The 20,108-nt window shown below is 28.0% G+C and overlaps 5 protein-coding genes across 5 annotated transcripts; 2 read left to right on the top strand and 3 right to left on the bottom strand.

Moving 5' to 3' along the window:
• Nucleotides 1-775: 775 nt before the first annotated feature.
• Nucleotides 776-2,380, top strand: PmUG01_08048900 (EB1 homolog, putative; the record flags this gene model as incomplete). The annotated part of the gene is made up of 1 exon (XM_029004664.1): nucleotides 776-2,380. The coding sequence occupies one exon, from the start codon at nucleotides 776-778 to the stop codon at nucleotides 2,378-2,380; it is 1,605 nt and encodes a 534-aa protein (XP_028861331.1).
• A 1,103-nt stretch (nucleotides 2,381-3,483) lies between these two features.
• Nucleotides 3,484-4,572, bottom strand: ClpP (ATP-dependent Clp protease proteolytic subunit, putative; the record flags this gene model as incomplete). Its single annotated transcript, XM_029004663.1, has 1 exon — nucleotides 3,484-4,572. One exon carries the CDS (start codon nucleotides 4,570-4,572, stop codon nucleotides 3,484-3,486), a length of 1,089 nt encoding a protein of 362 aa, XP_028861330.1.
• Nucleotides 4,573-5,302: 730 nt separating this feature from the next.
• On the bottom strand, nucleotides 5,303-7,175 carry PmUG01_08048700 (conserved protein, unknown function; the record flags this gene model as incomplete). The annotated part of the gene is made up of 5 exons (XM_029004662.1): nucleotides 5,303-5,492; nucleotides 5,692-5,746; nucleotides 5,864-5,925; nucleotides 6,167-6,909; nucleotides 7,143-7,175. 5 exons carry the CDS (start codon nucleotides 7,173-7,175, stop codon nucleotides 5,303-5,305), a joined length of 1,083 nt encoding a protein of 360 aa, XP_028861329.1.
• Nucleotides 7,176-8,331: 1,156 nt separating this feature from the next.
• PmUG01_08048600 (conserved Plasmodium protein, unknown function) lies at nucleotides 8,332-10,876 on the top strand (the record flags this gene model as incomplete). The annotated part of the gene is made up of 3 exons (XM_029004661.1): nucleotides 8,332-8,410; nucleotides 8,670-8,713; nucleotides 8,891-10,876. The coding sequence occupies 3 exons, from the start codon at nucleotides 8,332-8,334 to the stop codon at nucleotides 10,874-10,876; spliced, it is 2,109 nt and encodes a 702-aa protein (XP_028861328.1).
• Nucleotides 10,877-11,518: 642 nt separating this feature from the next.
• On the bottom strand, nucleotides 11,519-17,850 carry PmUG01_08048500 (conserved Plasmodium protein, unknown function; the record flags this gene model as incomplete). Its single annotated transcript, XM_029004660.1, has 7 exons — nucleotides 11,519-11,564; nucleotides 11,747-11,871; nucleotides 12,116-12,214; nucleotides 12,320-12,372; nucleotides 12,516-17,284; nucleotides 17,517-17,584; nucleotides 17,824-17,850. The coding sequence occupies 7 exons, from the start codon at nucleotides 17,848-17,850 to the stop codon at nucleotides 11,519-11,521; spliced, it is 5,187 nt and encodes a 1,728-aa protein (XP_028861327.1).
• Nucleotides 17,851-20,108: the final 2,258 nt, after the last annotated feature.

Here is a 20,108-nt window from a genome sequence, read left to right as displayed (position 1 = left end):
TTACTTTTATTCCGTTTTGTTTTTTTACCTGACTTTTTTTTTTTTTTTTTTTTTTTTTTTTACCTTAACATATTTGCACACAAAAAAAGCTAGTTAATTGGAGTATATCATTTTTTAGGAAAAAGTAATATGTTTCTCTAAAAAGAAAAACATACACAAGTTTGTAAACAGTATTTACGCATGTATGTATATATATTTTTTTATTTATGTGCATAGCTGAACATCTGCGCAAATTTAGCGTCATCGCTTTTTACTTTTATCTTTTAATCCTGTCCAGTTTGATATGCCTTCATTTTTGTGGGCATATAAATTTTCACTTTTTCTTCTGGCAAATTGCTAGCTTTAGTAAAATACGAATATAAGCATTTGTACCTAAATATGCACAGTATATCCTCTTATACATGATACAAATATGTCTATATATAAGACACAATTTAACGCTATATAAGAACAGTATATGTCTTTAAGAAGTGGAAGAAATATTGCGCAAATTTTTGTTGCACTATATATACATATATCTAAAAACGTGGTAAAATTATGTTAAGAAGCTGCATAAGGAAAAAGTGGCTCTTTCGTAGTTTAATAACATTTTGAGCAACATCATATATTTTTGTATGTATATGCGGATGTTCCTATGGTTTTTTGTACGTATTTCTGATCTTATGTATGCATTTCTTATATATGCATATTTGTACGTATACCTTACGTATGTACGCAATTGTGATATGCTATTCTTAAAATATAATGAAATGAGGAGTGAGAAATATTAACAAAAATGAACGAAGCCAAAGAAGTGTCTTCAGTAGGAAATATGGACTCTGGATTTTTTGTAAGTCGAAAAGAATTAATAGAATGGATTAATAAACAGTTGAAATTAAATATAACAAAAATTGAACAGTGTTCAAATGGGGCTGTATACATTCAACTACTAGATATATTATTTCCTAATAAGTCTATTTTAAATAAAGTGAAATGGAATGCGAAATTAGAATATGAATGTATAATAAACTATAAACTAATACAAAGCGTTTTTAATAAATTGGGTATAAAAAAATATATGGATGTTGATAAACTTATTAAGGGAAAATATCAAGACAATTTAGAATTTTTACAATGGTTTAAAGCTTTTTTTGAAAGAATGGTGGATTATAATAATGAACAAATAATTAATTATGATGCTATAGAGAGAAGAAAGATAAGTATATTAGGTGAACGAGGGGACTATAGACTTCTTAATAATTTCTTACCAGACTGGGCTAAGGTAGATATCCATATTATAAAAGACAAAATTATGAACAGTGAAAATAAAATAGTTAATAACTGTTCTAAGAGAAATATTGATTCCTTGGGTGCTGTAGGTAGAGAAATACCTACCACTGCAATTAACTCTGGTAGTAGAGGCAGTGCTAGGAAAAGCAGCAGTTACCCAAACAGTTATGCTTCAAATAGAAGTAGAAACAGTAATCATTCCGGTAATAATTACTCAACAAATAGGAGTAGCAATAGTAACAATTATAATAATAATTACTCCACTATCGTCAATAGTAAAAAGTTTATGACATCAGAAAAGAAGTGTATTCATCATAGCACAGCCCACGACAACTACTCTAACTCCCTTTCCTATAAAGATACTCAAACGCACAAGAAGCATACCATTAAAACTAACACGAACATGAACATAAATACCAACACTAATAATAACAGCAACGCAAGCATCAGCACCATCTCCACACATAATAACATTAATAATGTAAATAGAAGGCTATCTACATCTACCAAACTTTCCTCACAAGGATCTTTGTCCCTCAACCATAACAGATGCAACACGGTTGAAAATCAAAAAAATATGAACTCTTTAATTGAACAAAACAAAAAATTAAAGGCACAGTTAGAGAGTAAAAATAAGGATATCATGCTGCTACAAAATAAATTGCAAGAAGAAGAAAATGAAAAAAAAATTCTGCTCTTTCAAAAAAACTTTTATTACAACAAATTGAGATTCCTAGAATTGTTGTGCAATCAAACTGATGATAATGTGTTAAGAATTGATGACATACAATATATCATATATGCCCGGGAAAATACTTACTTTCACCAGACTATTTCATTAAAGGATAAAACCGACAATAGAAACGATCTGAGAGACCAGAATGACCAAAATGATCAAAATGTCCAAAATGTCCAAAATGTCCAAAATGAACATAATAACGAAAACAATGAAGATAATGCGCATAATGATCATAATGAAGTGTTATATTCTGATAATAGTTATAATGGGCAAAACTTTGCTTTACAAAACCTCACTACCAATAGAGATACGGATCTGTACACTGATCAGTGTAACAGACAAAACTCAACCGACTTTTCGATGTGCTCCTAGTGATGCAGCTTATAATGTAGCACATTCAAAGAAACAAAAAATAAATGCTTCAACTCTTTTTAAAAAACACTGTCATGTATAAGCACACATACGCATAAACGTACATATACATATACCCGCGCAACTGTAACACCCCTCCCTATATTACTAAACTAAAATTCAGATCTGTCTTTTCTTTTAAATTTATCTACATTTCACATTTTTAAAAATATGCTAACACCCTCCTTGAAACATACAAAAAAGTGCATATTCCAAAAATAAATGCACAACTAAATTATATTTTTAAATTTATATTTTTAATTTCAATCCCTTTCACTGTTATCTGCTACTTATACACGTATATGTAACTGTGGAAGTTTACCTTTAATTTTTTTTTTTTTTTTTCCCTTGAGGTAATTCCAAAATTTTTGTCCAAAAGTTTAATTTGATAAATTGTCTTAAAAAAATATATTGCACATTATATAAAGCAAGCTATATATATATATATATATATATATATACTATACATATAATATGCATTATAAAATAATGTTTATTTCTTTTTCAGATATATTCGTTTTTTGCTTTTTTTTTTAAATACGCTATATATTTATTTCTTTTATTAAAATGAAACTTTAAAAATTATCATGTTTTGAAATATTCTACACTTAACTAAGAGCACAAGTAATGAATTCCTTTATGTTTTCTATCCATTTTGGCAGTACAACGTATCCTTATTATCATCCCCCTTGGTTATTTTACTATCAAATTTAAATAGTTTTCCTCTTCGCGTTTAACTTTATTTTGCTTAGTTATTTTAAAAAATAAAAAATAAAATGAAAAATACAACATAACATAGCATAACATAATATAAAAAAGCAAAATGTAGTATAATATTATACAAAATGAAATAATAAAAAAGCGTATTAAATTCAAAAGTGGCATGCTCAAACGCTTTTGTGGAGACTAAAAAATCAGAATTAAAATTTAAAAAAAAAGATAACACACATAAACCTGTTACAACATTACCACTCCGTTGTTCTTAAACGTGAAAAGAAAACTCATTGATGAATTAAAATGTTAACTTTCCAAACCCCTCTACTCCTTAGATTTTGTGTAAAAGGTTATTCTTTTTCTTTTGAAATTTCACTAAAATACGGATGTGGCAATTTTGTTTCTATCACCTCGTCGACAATTCCATAATTCTTAGCTTCTAATGCATTCATGTAATAATCCCTCTCTGAATGTTTTTCTATAGTTTCGATAGTTTGATCTGTAAATTTGGATAAATAGCTATACAAAAGTTTTTTAAGATAAAGTATTTCTTTTGTCTGTATTTCAATATCATGTGGATGACCAAAAGCATTACCAAGTGGTTGATGTATCATAATTCTACAATTTGGTAACGACTTTCTTTTTCCCTTTTTTCCACTAGCTAAAATTACCGAAGCCATTGATGCAACTAAACCAAATGATATAGTTTGTATATCTGATTTGATATAATTAAAAATGTCTAGTATAGCTAACCCTTCATTTATTGATCCACCTGGTGAGTTGATATATATTTTTATATCGTTGTTATTTATGTTATCTAAATATAATAACTGACTAATAAGTTCATCAGTTGTTTTTTTATTTATTTCTTCCGTTAAATAAATTATTCTTTTTTTAAAAAAAAATAATTTTACATCTTTTTTTATGTCTTTTATGTTATCACTACAAGATATAAGGTTTTCCACTTTTTCATAACTTTTTTTTTTTTTTCTATTTTTTTTTCCTTCTTCTATTATAATAGTTTTTTTTCTGTTCATTTTTCTGACATGTTCATCACCAACTTCTTCGCTCCTGTCAATTATGACTTGTTCAGAATTTATTACATAATTTTCCGCATTTTCATACCCGATATTTGTTCCTATTCCTCTTGTAACTTTTACCTTGTCACTCGATGTTCTTTTTTCCAGTTTATTTCCTAATGCATCAGATGACGATGTCAGGACATGTTCCCTTTCATTTCCATTAATTGCTAAATCATTGTCATCTTTTTGAAAACTATTATATAATTTTTTTCTTTTTATAATTTTCCCGTTAATAAAATTTGTATTCGAAAAATGTATATAGGTTAAGATGTTCGTTTTCTTTAAGCTTTTTTTTGCTTGCGTTTTATTATTATTTTTTACCAAGATGAAAAATAAATATAGTAAAAAATATATCATTTCTAAAATTGTTGAAGTATTGCAAAGCGATTGAATTCTACCAAAAAAAATTTGTACAAGAGTATTTTAAAAAAAAATTTCTACAAAGCTAAAATTCATATTGCGCTTATTGTGTATGTACTGTATCCTCTGTGTGCGTGTGTTAATATAGCCATATTCACATAAATGTATATAAGCATAGATACATACATACGTACATGCATACATACGTACATGCATACATACGTACATGCATACATACGTACATGCATACATACATACATACACGCAAACAGACATACATGAACATATACATACATTCGATTTAAAATTTGAAAAATAGGTTTTCTTTGATGTCATTAAATTTATAAAATAAAACTAACACATTTACACATGTAATGAAAATTGTACGTATTATCAAAAATAAAAGGTATTTCCGAGAATATAAAAAGATAGAAAGTTAACCAAACAAAAATTTTTCATCTTCGGCGTAATTTCTGCCAAGAATCGTTCACTCTACGTATTTATTTTCTCAGAAATATCCATCATAATCTGTTACATCTTTGGACTCATTCTTTTTTTATTTCTTATATCCTGCAAGGTAAATATTTTTTTTTTTTTTTTTTTTTTTTTGTTCCTTCCTGAAAGGTATATTATTTCTTCTTTCTTTTTCTTCTATCCTGCAAGGCAAGTTTTTTTTTTTTTTTTTTTTTTTAACCCCGCACAATTCAGTAGTTTCACAGTACCGGTTCTAAATTATAAAAATCAAAAAAAAAGAAATAAAATGAAATAAAAAGAAATAACAAATACATTTGTAGTGGAGCACGAATATTTCAATTAAATATACTATAAAATGTAAAGTGCTCATCAAATCTCTATTAAACACGAAAAGTTGAACGAAAAAATGACGAACAGATGGATCATGTGAATGCGCACGTGAACTTGAACAAAAATCATAAGAAGGTATCGTGTGTAAATAATTAAATAATAAAACTGCCAAGAAGATATTAAAGTTTTAAAACGTATATATATATTTATATATATATATATATATGTATAGGTATAATGTACATATACAAATGCTTATATTTATATACGTATATGTTTTTACATATATGTATTTTTTTTTTTTTTTAATACTTGTTAGTAACTTCTATAATTTTTAAATATCTTAATGTAGCTATTTTTGCTTCACCTGCTCGTAAAATAAAAAAAAAAAAAAATTTTGCAAAAACGAATAAAAAATTCTAAACAATTAATAAAAATAAATATATAAGTTTATTTATTTTTTTTTTTTATAAATATAAAAAACCTGTTTGTCCAAAAACCTGCAAGTTCATTTGAGTTAACTCAGACTTTTCAACGGGAAGGCAGCTGAAAAAAATGCACATATGTAAAATTACGTATATATATATACAAATACGTAGGTACATGTCCACGCGCCCACATATGTATAAGCATGAATATTCGCTTATATTTTACATACGCGATATTGTGTCGAATATGCCTACGTGGTAAGCCTTGGGCTTACTAAACATTAAGAAATATTTATGCGCATACATTCACATATATATATATATATATATATAAACAGATTATTCTTTTAATTGGTAACCTGCCCTTCTTTAAGGCCATATCGTACAAGGCTTTATATATTACATTAATATCGTCTAACTTGGCTCTCCTTCGAATTAATGCAGGAACTGACTGAAATGTTGCATCGTCAATAGGATTAAATAAATAATCCGTATCACCTGCATTTTTATTATTCGTTTTGCCTATTTTGCCTAATTTATTATCATTGGTAGTGGTATCATTATTTAATATTTTATTTTTATTTTCTTTTAATTCTCCACTGTTTACACTGTATTTGAAGTTTGCACAATTCGTTGGTAAATTTTTACCATTGACTGTTTCATTATACCTACCGCTTAACTGACTATTGGAATTTACTTCTTTATTATCTAAATATTTCTGTTGGTTATCTAACTGTATCAACTCTTTAATTTCATCATAATTTATATGAAGTAAAAACTTTTTTATATTATCATAAAAAAAGTTGTTAAGTATAATTTCCGAGTTATGATAATTACTAAATTGTTTTGATGCAATATCTAAATTATTTTCTAAATTTAATAGGAAATTGTAATTTTGCATTTGCCTATGCATATAATTTATGCTTATCTTTTTTCTTTCATATAAATTGTCTAATTCCTTGTTTATTTTACTTAACTCATGTTTGATGTTTTCAAAATCGTTTAATATCAAAAAGGGATTAATATCATCTTCATACACCTTGCACATTTCATCCTTTAGCTTCCTTTCAATTAATTCTATATCGCTATTCATGTTCAGAAACTGAAGAAAGGTACACACATAGGGGTGAAACATGTCTGTACGTATGGGTCCATATAAATATATATATATATACATGTATATACACACATGTATGCACATATATGTGCAAAATCAACGCAATAAGCTTAAGTATATGTTTAAACATATGCAAACTCATAAGAATCGTCTTAACATTTGAATAACAACAAAGTCAGTGCACTCTTTATTTCTTTTCGTTCATAATTTTAATTTACCTTTTCTTTTAGCGCGTCTATTGATAACTCCATATTGTTCTTTTCCGTTGTTTTATTTACTACTGGGTGCAGTTTTATTATGTTACACACATAAACGTGTATATGTACATGTAAAATTATAAACTGTTATACACATATGGGCAATTATGCACACGCGTCCTGCTGTACACACTCACGTACTCCTATCCACACATGTATATACGTACGTATATTATATGCTTTTTTTCGATATAAAATTGGTACTTTACTATTTAAAAAAAAAATATATAAATTTCAAAACTCAGAACAAATCATGCAGTTACTATGGTCGCAGTATGCTTAATATATATGCAACAAGTACTGTTTAAAATTTTTTTTTTTTTTTTTTTTTTTACCCTCTGTTTTCTAATACCACTGAAAATACACATCTAAAACAAATAGGCTGTTACTTGCATATATCAATTACAGTTTTATCATTCTTTTCATTTTCTTAAATTAATACAGAAAAATATTTTTTTTTAGCAGAATATGCCTTAAAAAAAGGTAATAATGTTATTATACTTGAAAATTTATACATACATTCACATTAAACAAAATAATGTATTAAACCATGGGCAAATGACTTAAAATACACTCATCAATTCCTGATTTTGGAATGTATATATATATGCCATATGCAAGCATGTAGCGCTCTTTCGTTAGTTATATATCTCTCTTATATACAAATGTATTTATTGGCCTAGTACATTATTGTGTATGCTCTGGTTGCGTTCGTGTTTTTAATTTGCGGTCTTTTTGATTATGGTATACGTATACACTTTTATATTTATTTTAAAATATTTATTTATTTTAAAATATGTTTTTATTTTTATTTTTATTTTTAATTTTATTGTAATTTTTATTTTATTTTTTTTTCAATTTTATTTTCAATTTTTTTTTTTTTTTTTTCCTTATAATTAGGTCCAACTGCGTTGTATTCATACATTAAAATTTATTTTTTGAAAAGGGGGAATTACATCCAATTCCCCTTACAGCCCTTCAAAAAAAAAAAAAAAAAAAAGCAAAAGGGAAAGGGAAAAGAAAAGGGAAAAAAAAAGAACAATTTTTTTTTTTTTTTTTTCTGTATATCTTCAATACCATAAGATTCTATATATATTATTGAGATATGAAAAAATGTAATTTCCTATGCCAAGTTTGAAAATGTAGAACGATGGAGAATACTGATATAGAATATTTAAATATATCGGAAAAAATTAAAAAAAAATTATACAGGAATAACTTAAATACAAGTACTTTCCTACATTTATATATAAATGAATTTGAATATGTGGAATTTATGACTTGAAAAAAAAAATTATAATAAACCAAAATATATTAAAATAGAACAGAATAAAATAAAAATTAAAAATAAACCGTTGGACACTTTTATACAATAAACATATTCCACTATTATCGTGGGAACTCCAAAATTTATATAACTACTGCTTTTGTGTTGTTTATGCTATGTATTAAATGTGTAATTGGATTTTTTTTTTTTTGTCTTTTTAGTTGAAAAAGTAAGCACGAATTATTTGGAAGATGGTCATGTGGAAGTCAGTTTTTTTTCTTTTTTTTTTTTTTTTTTTATATTCTCAATATAAGAACATACATATACGCAATGCTTGCGTAATATTTGTTTGCATAAATATACTTTTATGTATATTTGTTCAAAGCACATGTATTTTTCACCTACATTTTTGTTAATCTTTTTTTTTGTTTTTTGCTTATAGGAAATAAATGTTATTCAGCACGAAATATTTAAATATCACTTGAACGATTTAGGTATAAGAAAAGATGAAGAAGAAGAAGAAGAAGAAGAAGTGGACCAAGCCGTGAATTCAGGGCTTCTTACTTACAATAATATTTGCTCATTTAGCGATACAGAAAATTACTGCGCTCGTAGGAAATACCTGACCCGTTCAGGTGAAAATTTCCCTGACCGTTCCGCACTCTCAGTGTCATCGCTGTCATCGCTGTCATCGCTGTCATCGCTGTCATCGCTGTCATCGCTGTCGTCGTTGTCGTCGCTGTTGTCCTCGTCACGTCGTTCTTCTTATAATTCATCCTGTCACTCATCCCATCACTCATCTCGCAACTCGTCTCATTACTCATCTCGTCATTCTCCGCATTTCTCGCCTATCACTTCACTACCATCTTCTTCTATGTCACCCTATTTTAGATCAGACGGGGGTGCCTACTCAACAAATAATAGTAAAGACAAAAGAACAAGGAACAGGTCTTTTTTGTGCGAAAATACCAACTTGTTAACGTATAAACATTTTAACAAAATTTCTTGCAATAGGAATGGTAATACGTGGAGGGAGAAGTCAAAAAAATATGAACAGTCAGGACGATCAGAGGAAGACTTTTTGATGTACTCCAATTTCATGAAGCAAAATTTAAAAAATGTGAAGTCAGTAAAAACAGGAAATAATTCCTTAAACGACTTATTATCGAATGGAATAGAAAGTTCAAAAATATATTTTTTTTATGGAAATAAAATAAAAATAAATAAAATAATTTTAGTGAATTTGTTGCTTGATTATATAGTTAATAATGATAGCTCAAACAGTAGCGTAGTTTTTATATATTTTAGTTTTATTAACGATGTATCAAATATTTACAATATTATAAAAGAGAAAATAAAAAAAGAGATGAATAATAAAGAGAAGAACAATAAGACGAAGAGAAACAAGAAAAATGAGAAAAATGTGAAGAAGAACGATATTTCATTTGACGATATTCTTCGTAAATTTTACGTTGTTCGTGTGCAAAGTCTTAGTGAGCTCACCTGCTTATTGCTACAAATTAAAAATAGATATTTGAAGAGAAATAATTCTCACGATGAATTTACTAATAATTTGAAAAATCTGTCATCGATAGGAATATACAACTTAACCAAAATAATAAAAGGTTTAAACATTACAAAGTCTAGCGCTTACTTTTACTTAGTTCGTGAGCTAAAAATTCTTGCAAAGATTGTAAATATACCCATATTAATTTGTGATCATGCAAAAGGAGAAATAGTAATACATTCAGCTAATGACAAAACATGTTTTAAAGAACAAAACTTGCAAGATATTACTAAAAATACGCGAAGTATGTTTATACAACACGAAAATAATAGTATGATAAAAAATAATAAAACATATACTTGTACAATTTACAATAATAATACAATGAAACATCCTCTTGTTAATAACATGGATGAAGAGCACTCCTCCATTGCTATTTTTGAAGACCCGCAAAATTACTTATGTACAGAAAAAAAAAAAACAACAAATAAAGCGTACTGGATGAACAAACGTGTAGGAATAATATCTTGTAGTAGCAATGACGAGCACAGCACAAATGATAGCCAAGTTTTCACAAGCAGTGGATCAGGTGAAAAACACGAACACAGTCAGGAAAGCGAAAGTATAACAGATGATCCTTTTTCTAGCATACATATCGACGATATCATAAAACTTAACACAAATGATAAGAAGAAAAATGCTATTTTATCAATATACAACAAAAACTATAATATTAACAAAACAGTTGTTCCCTATCCAGTATACAACACATTTGATTACATCATAGACGTTGAAGTAATTTATAAGGTTCGGAATAAAACCATCATACGGTTTACTCTTCTTAAGTCTCAAAATAATATTAAACATTTCTATTCTTATGCTTGTATTAAAAATTATATGCTAATGGATGTTAATACATAATGGGGGAGTGGGATATATGTTTTTTTTTTTTTTTTTTTCTTTTGTTCCCTTATCTCTCCTACCAAAATTTGTACCCTCTTTTTTTGAAAACTGCACAATATGTTAAGTAGAATATTTTACCTTTGTAAGCGTATTTTTGTAGAAGTACAAATTATACACAAGTGTGTAAGTATACTTATTTGTATAGTATGTTTCCGCATTGAAATGTGTTAAAATTTTTTAAGACTAACATTTTTCCGTACTTTTCTCTTTTTTTTTTTTACGTTTCTTACGAAATGGAGGAGTTATATACCTATTCATCCAAAAGGGCATTTTTTTTTTTTTTTTTTTTTTTTTTTTGTCGTTTATTTAACAACTAGCCAAATTGTTATTCCCCTTTTTTTCCTTGCTTGCTCATAATTTTAAACAAAAACAAAAAAAAATAAAAGTAAAAAAAATGAATATGAAAATAAAAATAAAAAATAAAAAAAAAAATTATAATAAAATAAAAAAATAAAAAAAACATAATAAAAATACCCTTTTTCTAAAAAAAAATAGTTCAGATGAAACATGTATAAAGCATTGCAAAATATAATAAAATATTACAAAAATTTTTGAAAAATAATAAAAAAACCAGCGCAAAAATAAAACATATTAAAAATATCACTTCAGGTAAACAAAACACAAAAATATCTTAGCGGACCCCAGGCTGTAAAGAAAAAAAAATATATATAAAAATTAAAATACATACACAATATATGTATGTGCATGTGTCTACATTATATGTTCATATTCGGAGAGATCCATGAATTTGTCTTATATATATCTACATATATATATACACGCATATTCCACACAAGTACGTGCGGAAAAAATAAAAAATAAACTAACTCGTCGTCGTTGTGTATACTGCAGTCCATAAAACTTGGCAAGAAAAAAGGTGAGCCACTTTTAACATTTTTCGATTCCTTCCCTATGGTCAGCCTGACATTGTCTCCTTTGTATATATAACCATACTATATGGATAAATGAGCATGGAAAAAAAGGAAAGAAATAATATGAAGATAAATACGCCGACGTAAAAGTATCAAAAATAAAAATACTGACGAATGTTGGCACACAGGGGGAAGGAAGTGTACTTATAAGCACAAACATACACATACGTACTCACAGATATATATATATATGTTTATGCTTCTTAAAAGAAGAAACAATCAATATCCCCACAAAACAAATGCATTCCCTTCCTCAGGAACTTACTATAAGGTTATGCAGAATATTCCCCAGTTCAATCGATCTCTTTTTCGACAAAATAACATTTGTTGTCCTACTCTGAGCTGTTAAAATCATAGGACCGAACTGCAAAAAAAAAAAAAAAAAAAAAAAAAAAAGGGAAAAATATTTTAACATTACAAATGAAATGTAAAAATTTTTAAAATAAAACATGTCCACATATTTCATTACCTTAACACCTGATATCTTCTCCCAAACGGCATCCGCAGGGTGATACGAGACTCCTTGAGGAAAAAAAAAAAAAAAAAAAAAAAAAAAAAGGAAATACAATAAAATGTAGTAAAATAAAATGCAAATATATTGTAATAAAAAATGAATGAAGATATGCGTTCCTATGCTTCGTAATTTTATTTTATTTTTTCCCTACTATAAGAAACAGTTTTGTTGTTTTCATCCACAAACGTTGAGTACCCTGGATCACTTTTGTGCTCATTTCTCACATTCTCATTACATACGCTATATTTATGTGTACCTTGAGACATGTTCTCACTATTATTAACGTTAGTATTAACACTAGCATTCGCGTTAGTGTTACTATTTCCTGTTTTATAATCTGTGTCTTGTTCATTATCAGTCTTTCTTCTTCTTCCCCTCTTTTTGTGTACTTTTTTTAATTCTCTATCTGAGTTTCTCTCATCTGATGCGCTGACAGTTGATCTAGTAGTATGTCTTTTGTTATTCTTGTTTCCATTTTCATCACCGCCATGAAAAAACTTTTCTTTATGGTTTTTCATTTGATCTACATTTGTATAATAATAATTCGAATCAACGTTATTGTTGTTTGGTACATCTTTATCAAAATTTGCATATATTGGTCCATATTGCTCATCATTCATATTTCCATTAAAATTGTTGTTTATTCTATTTGGAATCATATACACCGACTGAGTCATTTGCTTATTCATGTTGTTGTTTAAACTGTTGTTATTGTACATGTGCTGGTTATAGGGAGGGTTCAACTGCTGGTTCAGCTGCTGACTCAGCTGCTGATTTAGCTGCTGGTTTAGTTGCTCGCTCAATTGATGAGTCATCTGCTGATTTAACTGCTGATTTATTTGCTGGTTTAGCTGCTGATTTATTTGCTGGTTTAACTGCTGATTTAGCTGCTGATTTAACTGTTGATTCATCTGCTGATTCATCTGTTGGCCAATCTGACTAATTGGCATGCCTATTTGCTGGCTTAATGGCTGGCCGACCTGCTGTGTTAAGTGGTTATCTAAGTGACCTCCAATTTTTTGAACTATGGGTTGTCCTAACTGCTGATTTATCGGATCGGTTAACTGATGAATGAGTGTCTGAGTAGGACCTGGTGGTACCTGAAAATTCACAGTCTGACCATGGGGCTGCAGCTCAGGAGGTATATGTAAATGCGTATTTATATTATGTGCCAGTTGATTATTATAGGATGGGTTAATAACTGAACTTATGTTACTATATAATGGTTGGTTAGGGTCATTTATTATATTCGTATTAACCGTATTTAAATTATTTGTTTGTAAATTTTGGCCAACTCCCTGATAAGGTGGTATTACGCTATTTTGTATTTCATTTTGTTGTGTTTCCTCAGTTGATGTCTTTTTTACTTTCGGTCTTCCCCTTTTTCTCTTCACAGGAGGAGCAGGAGGTGGTGGTGCAGCAGGAGTAGGTGTATGAAGTTGTTCACCACTTTGTTTATTTATAGTTTCAGTATTATTCATCCCAATAGGGGGTGCAGACGAGGTAGTAACAACAGGAAGAACAACATTTTGATTTAATATATTGTTATTATCCATCACTGCATTTGGCTTGTTTACATTATCCTCAGATATCACATTATCCTTATTAACTAAACCGACTGTCATGTTCTCCTTCCCATCGATAATTTCTGTAATTCCATTTGTACTACTCTTTGAATCAATTAATAGTTTGGTTGAATTTTTTTCTTCCTCCCTTTTTTCATCATTCATGGGATCGGATATAGTCAAGGGTATATGTCCCTGCTGGTGATTATCCTCCTTTACTTTCTCACCATTTTCATTTAATCCTTTTTCATTTAGCATGTTATTATTCCTGCTGCTTTCCTGATCATACAATGGCTCCTTATAATTCATATGCTGCGTATGGTGAGCATATTGAGTATGATGACTCTGTTGATTGGGCATATTTTGATACCTGTTTACACCATTTAAATATGCACCCTGCTCATCTAGATCTTCATCGAAGTATACATTGTTTATGTTGTAATTATTCCTATATTTTATTTTACCATACATTCCGTTATTATGTTCTTCATTATTTTGTTCGTACGGTTCATACGTGCTGTAAATCGGGTTATTCTGCGCAACTCTCACTTCATAGTTATTACCATCATCATTTTCGTCATCATTGTTATTATTACCGCTAACATTACCGCTAACATTACCGCTAACATTACCGCTAACATTACCGCTAACATTACCACTAACATTACCACTAACATTACCACTATCGTTGTAATAATCTGCATCGTTATAACCATTTCTTGCATTCATACGGCTGTACACGTCGTTACCTGACTTTCCACTATATTCATACATAATATTATTGTAATTCTCATTTAAATGATCATTTGATTTTAAATGCGAATAATTTTTATTATAATATTCATTTTTGTGGACAGCTGTTGAAGAAGTACCTGCACCGTACAGGCAAGAATCGCCTTCTTCATATTTTCGATTCACAGTGGAAGAATACTTGTTACTTTTGTTATCGTAAGAGTTATCATGATGAGAGTTCCTATGATCATATAACTTCCTGTCGTTGTATATCTTCCTATCGTTGTATAACTCCCTATCATAATAAAACTCCTGATAATGGTTGTACTCATCTCTGCATATATTATTCTCTATCTTATTATTCTTATTTATATTTTTACAGCTTATTGCATTGGCCCTTTTATTGTAGTAAAAGTCGACATTTCCTTCCACATTTTTATAATCATCATTAGTGTAACCATCTATCTTATTTCGGTCAGATAAACCTTCCACATATTTCTCTTTTCTATAAGTGTCAGTATAATCGTCTTCATCTCCTTGCACTCTATTCGCTTTGCCATACACGTTGCTGTAATATTTTTTACCATCGCCTTCCTCCTTCTGCATCTTATTCAAATTGTAAACAAGTTTCCTTTTGTTACTATCGATATTACCATCGACATTATTATCTACGTTAATATCAATGCTACTATCTATATTACTATCAATATTATTATAATCATTATTATCATTAATATTGTGATTGTTAATATCATCATCATTCCTATAATTCGCACCTTCACCGTTCATATATTTCCCATCCGCGTTGCTGTATACATAATTATCTGCATATTTATTATATCTATTGGTGTTTGCATCAAAAGAGCTGTCTCTTTTTATGCGTGCACCTCGGTAATAATCATCGTGCTTTATTGTGTTACTATAATAATCTTCGTATTTGTTTGATAACATATTTTTAAATCTTATATGACCACTCATCATCATCTTTTCCTTGTTTCCATCAAATATTACCTCTTTTCCATTATTAGAAATATTATAATCTACATTTTTTTTATTTTTTTGAAATATATGCTTAGTATTTAACACATCACTATCATCATTACATTGTGCTACGGACCTAATATTTTTTCTCGTATATGGTTCATAATATATATCATCTTCATGCAATTCATGTTCCCTCACTTCATTTTTTTTGGGCAATTTGTTTTTTGAAATGTATTCATTATTCGAATTTAACTCGTCCTCCCTCTTTTTTTTAAGCTGCGCACTGCGGTTGTTGTTACTATCACTATGTTCGTTATTAATGCCATTGTTATCATTGTTACTATCACCACTCGACTCTATTTTATTTGTTATCGCATAATCATAGGGCAATGATTCGTCGTAACCTTCATAACAGTGTCTATCATCATAGTCCTCTTCAGAATACGATTTTCTTCCTTCCTTGTTATTTAGTTCTTTATATTTTATTCTCTTGTCACTGTTATATCTTGATAGGTAATTATATTTCTTTAAAACATGCCCTTCACTAAATCTATTCGAGTTTTTGTAATATTTCGAGTCCTTGTTATATGCTTCATTAGATTCGCTCTCCTTACTTGTAAAAATATTTCTCATCTTACGAAATTTTGCATTTGCATTATGCCTGTGATGGTGTTCCTCCGCCTCTTCCAGTTCTTCCCCTCTTTCCGATTCCTGGACCTGTACACCCCCTTTGCTCTTCTTTTTCCTTATCATACCTCTACTAATATGTGCAAGTTTTCTTAAAAAACTTTCCTCATCATCTTCGTCCTCCTTATTCATATTTACTATTCGGTAAATGTTCTTGTTCACGCGAAAAGATTTCTCATCAACAATCATTTTATTATGCCCTATGTCCTCATTAAATAATAATTCCCTGTTTTTACTTTTTACTAATTCCTCTTTATCATAGTCATTTAAATTATCTTCATGTGTACTTGACGTGCATATTTTGATTTTACTTTGATCACTATAATCCCCTCCACCTTCTCTTCTTTTGTTTCGATCTCTCTTAGAATATTTCTTACTATAATGTCGATTCATATATGGGGCGTAATACGAGTAATTCTCATCCAACACGATGTTATTATGCCCTTCGATATTATTACTACTATTACTGTTACTACTATTGTTATTACTATTGTTATTACTATTGTTATTACTATTACTATTGCTATTGTTATTACTATTGTTATTACTATTGTTATTACTATTACTATTGTTATTACTATTACTATTGCTATTGTTGTTACTACTCCTATTCGTTGTAGACGCCACACTGCTCCTTACTTTTTTCCCTTTACTAACTTTCAATGGGCTTGAAATTGAGTAACAAGACCCAAGAGTGGAAATATCATTATCAAAATAAAATTCATCATCTTTTTCCGAATCATAAAAAGACGAAACATCATCATCTACATAACTTATTCTACTTACAGTATTATCTAAATTGTCATTTAAAATTTGTGAGCTATTCAATCTATATGCTTCACATATATTATCACTGATAAGTGTACGATCATCTTTTTTTTTCGTCAAACTATCGATTGAGTTACTAAGGGGGTCACTCAAATTGCTTATATTCAAACTTTCGTTGTTATCTCTAAAAAGGGGAAGAAGGCAATCATGAAGGTGCACATACGTATGTTCGTGTATACATATATATATATATATATATATATATATGTATGCACGTATTTATACATGCATATATTTGCACATATAGACTTCCACACGAATGCGTGCACACATGCACGGAAAACCGTGTGCTCCCTTTAGTAACATTTTCCCGCTTACTACATTTTTTTTTTTTTTTTTTTTTTTTTTTTACTTACAATGACGAGAGCGGCTTTCGCTCTATGACGGTAAACAATCCGTTGCTTGACGTTGATTGATCGAGTCTCTAAAATGGTTTTAAGTAAACAAGTATATGAGTATACAAACGGGCGTGGATATACGTGTGCACAAGAATACATACATATATATATATATATATATATGCACATATACATAAATCTGTACGCACATACGAACGGCGCATATCCCTATTGCACTGAAAATGTTCAGCACATCACAATTTGTTGAAATAACGAAAAAATTGTTTGTCTTTTCAAAAAATTGCACTTATTCATTTCAACTTACGAAATCGGTCTTCTGATCATCATTCATAATTAAAAAAAAAAAAAATTTCTTCGTTGTTCCGTCCTTTGTCCTTATGTCGTTGTTCCTTCTTCTTATTTCTTATTTCTTCTTTCTTTTTTCCTTTTTATTCGCTTTTTTTTCTTTTCTTTCCCTTTTTTGTGAAATATAACACACCGAATGAACAACTCAAATAGGACGCATTAAAAACACATTTGAAATGTTTTTAACACAACGATATTTCTTAAAATTAGAAATTTCTTCTTTGTAAAAATATGTTTACAAATATATACTTTTACAAATAAAATATATTTTTTTTTTCTTTTTTTTTTTTTTTTTTTTAATATTCCACTACTTAAAAAAATGAAGAAAAAAAAAAAGAAAAAGGTATCAAATTTTTATTTTTTTCATATTCCTCTTTTTTTTTTTTTTTTTTTTTTTTTTTTCTCTAAAGAAATAATAATATTTTATTAATCAACTTAGTTGATAATTTTACGGGTTCACAAATGTTTAAAATGATACTCATACGTATGTGTCCATATACGTGTACATGCATATGTATACATATACATACATACATACATACATACATTAATTCATATATACATGCATAATACATTTATATGTGCAAATACATACCCGTGTTTTAAAATAACATTCATTGTGTTCCTTTCCTATTTACTTATAACACTATGAACAAGATGAAAACATTTCATTATTTTGCATATCGATGTTCTTCCTTCTTAGTAATATTTACATAAAGAATTCATTACCTTCCGTTCAAAATGTAAAAAGGAAAAATGAAGAATAAAAAAAAAAAAAAAAAGAAAAAAAAAAAAAGAAAAAAAAAAAAGAAAGAAAAAAAAAGAAAAAAAAATGCAAATGGGTAGTAAATGATACAATAATTTCATGACAAAATATTTGAAAATGTGATAATAAGAATGACCCAATTGTAATAATATGTAAATTTATTAAAGAACTTTAAACACAAAAAAATAAAATGGAATGAAGAGAAATAAAGAGAAGTGAAAGTGAATGAAATTGAAGCGAAATAATATAATATATAAAAAAACAAAATAATATAAAATAAAATTATACAAAATAGCAAATAAAATAAAGAAGAAAATGTGTATTTCGCTGAAACGTTTTTATTCTAATGTAAAATTTAAGAATGCAGCATCTTTGAAAGGCCTTTTTTTATCTCATTTTATCTCATTTCATTTTATTATATTTAATACATTACATTTTACATTTTATATTTTATTTTATTCACTTTTTTTTTTTTTTTTTTTGCGTTATACAGTTTTCTTTTATTATACAATGTAATATGCGTAAGTGTATTTTTTTTTTAGTGTTGCGAAAAAATTAGAAAAAAAAAAAAAAAAAAAAAAAATCATACTCTTTGAAGTGAAATTTATGCTACAGAAAATTAATTCCTGTAGGTAAAAATTATTTTGTTTTGTTATGTTTTCTTTTCTTATCTTATCCTTTCTTTCCTCTTTTTTTTTTTTTTTTTTTTCTTTTTTGTTTCGCATGTGTGTTATGTGAACTAGGTTTTCATTCGTTAACCATGTGAAAGGAACACGCAGTAGTACACTAAAAAAACATACATAATAAATGCTTTATATAAACTTAGCAATATAGTGACAAATAATTTTATCGTGGTGTTTCTCCTTTTGGCATGATTCGATTATTATTTTTTTCATTTTTATATAATATATAAAATCTCACAAATATTTTGTAACCCTTTTGCAAAATTTTTCCCTTTTCCATTCGAATGTGCATAATTTGCAACACGACACAAAAATCCTCTACAATATTTCTTGTTCCCCCTCATTAAAAAGAAAAAAGGTGTAACAAAAAAAAATAAACAAAACAAAATAAAAGAAAATAAGTAAGCAGAATGGAATGAAATAAATAATATATATACATATATATATATATACATATAAATATATATACATATAAATATATATACATATAAATATATATACATATAAATATATATATATATATATAAATAAAATAATATAATTAAACAAAACAGAATAAAATAAAACGAACATGCAAAACTATTTCCACTTTCCGACAAAAAATCGTACCATAAATGTTGTCCCTTAATTGTAGAAAATACGCAGAAAAAAAAAGAAGAAAAAAAAAGAAGAAAAAAAAAGAAGAAAAAAAAAATATATTATATAATATACTCTTTTTTTTTCCAAATGCAATGACATACATCAAGAACAACTCGTTCATTTGACGAAAAATACAATGATACCCAACTTTTGCAA

The sequence above is a fragment of the Plasmodium malariae genome, assembly GCF_900090045.1.
Source record: "Plasmodium malariae genome assembly, chromosome: 8".
Taxonomy (NCBI): Eukaryota; Apicomplexa; class Aconoidasida; order Haemosporida; family Plasmodiidae; genus Plasmodium; species Plasmodium malariae.
This window is presented reverse-complemented; position numbering and strand designations above follow the sequence as displayed.